At 69.8% G+C, this 526-nt stretch overlaps 1 protein-coding gene across 1 annotated transcript in view; it reads left to right on the top strand.

Moving 5' to 3' along the window:
• The window catches only part of NKX2-6 (NK2 homeobox 6), a 3,656-nt gene extending 3,495 nt beyond the window's left edge, over nucleotides 1-161 (top strand). The window contains exon 3 of the mRNA XM_027772849.1: nucleotides 1-161. This exon is cut by the window's left edge and continues 320 nt beyond it. Coding sequence (XP_027628650.1) covers nucleotides 1-161 — 161 coding nt within the window.
• The last annotated feature ends 365 nt before the right edge of the window (nucleotides 162-526 follow it).

Below are 526 nucleotides of genomic sequence, written 5' to 3'. Positions count from 1 at the left end.
CTGCCCCCTACGGCGCGGGTTGCGCCGGCTGCGCCGCCAGCGCGTCCCCAGGCCCTGCACCGCCCACACCGCTGGCCAGCGCGAGCTTCAGCGCCAACAGCCCGAGTTCCACCCCGCAGGGCCACCTGCCCGCGACTCTGCAAGGCGTCAGGGCCTGGTGAGGCGTCGGCTCGGTGTGTCCACCAGGGCCAGGTGTTCTGTCCCCTCTCCACCGCGGGGTGCCCCCGGGACGACTAGCCGCGGCGGTATTAGGACGCGCGACCAGACCACGCTTCTCCGCGGCGCGATCTCTGAGACCGCAAGCCCCGCACGAGCCATCCATCCGGCTCGCTCTTCCCGGAGGCACAGCTGGGCCTTCAGCAGCCGCTGCAGCCGCCCTGGAGGGAAGAAAATCGAGCTTGACTGGCCGTTTCAGGTGTGGGAGCCGAACCGAGGCAGCGGCTTTTGGGGACGTCAACCCCAGGGTCCCGAGAGGCTCTTTTAATTTGTGCGCAGCAGTCCCTGGGCCTTGGTGGCGGGTAGGTGG

This window comes from Tupaia chinensis, unplaced genomic scaffold (assembly GCF_000334495.1).
Source record: "Tupaia chinensis unplaced genomic scaffold, TupChi_1.0 Scaffold000039_1, whole genome shotgun sequence".
Taxonomy (NCBI): Eukaryota; Metazoa; Chordata; class Mammalia; order Scandentia; family Tupaiidae; genus Tupaia; species Tupaia belangeri.
Note: the sequence above shows the minus strand (reverse complement) of the source record. Positions and strands in the feature narration are given on the sequence as shown.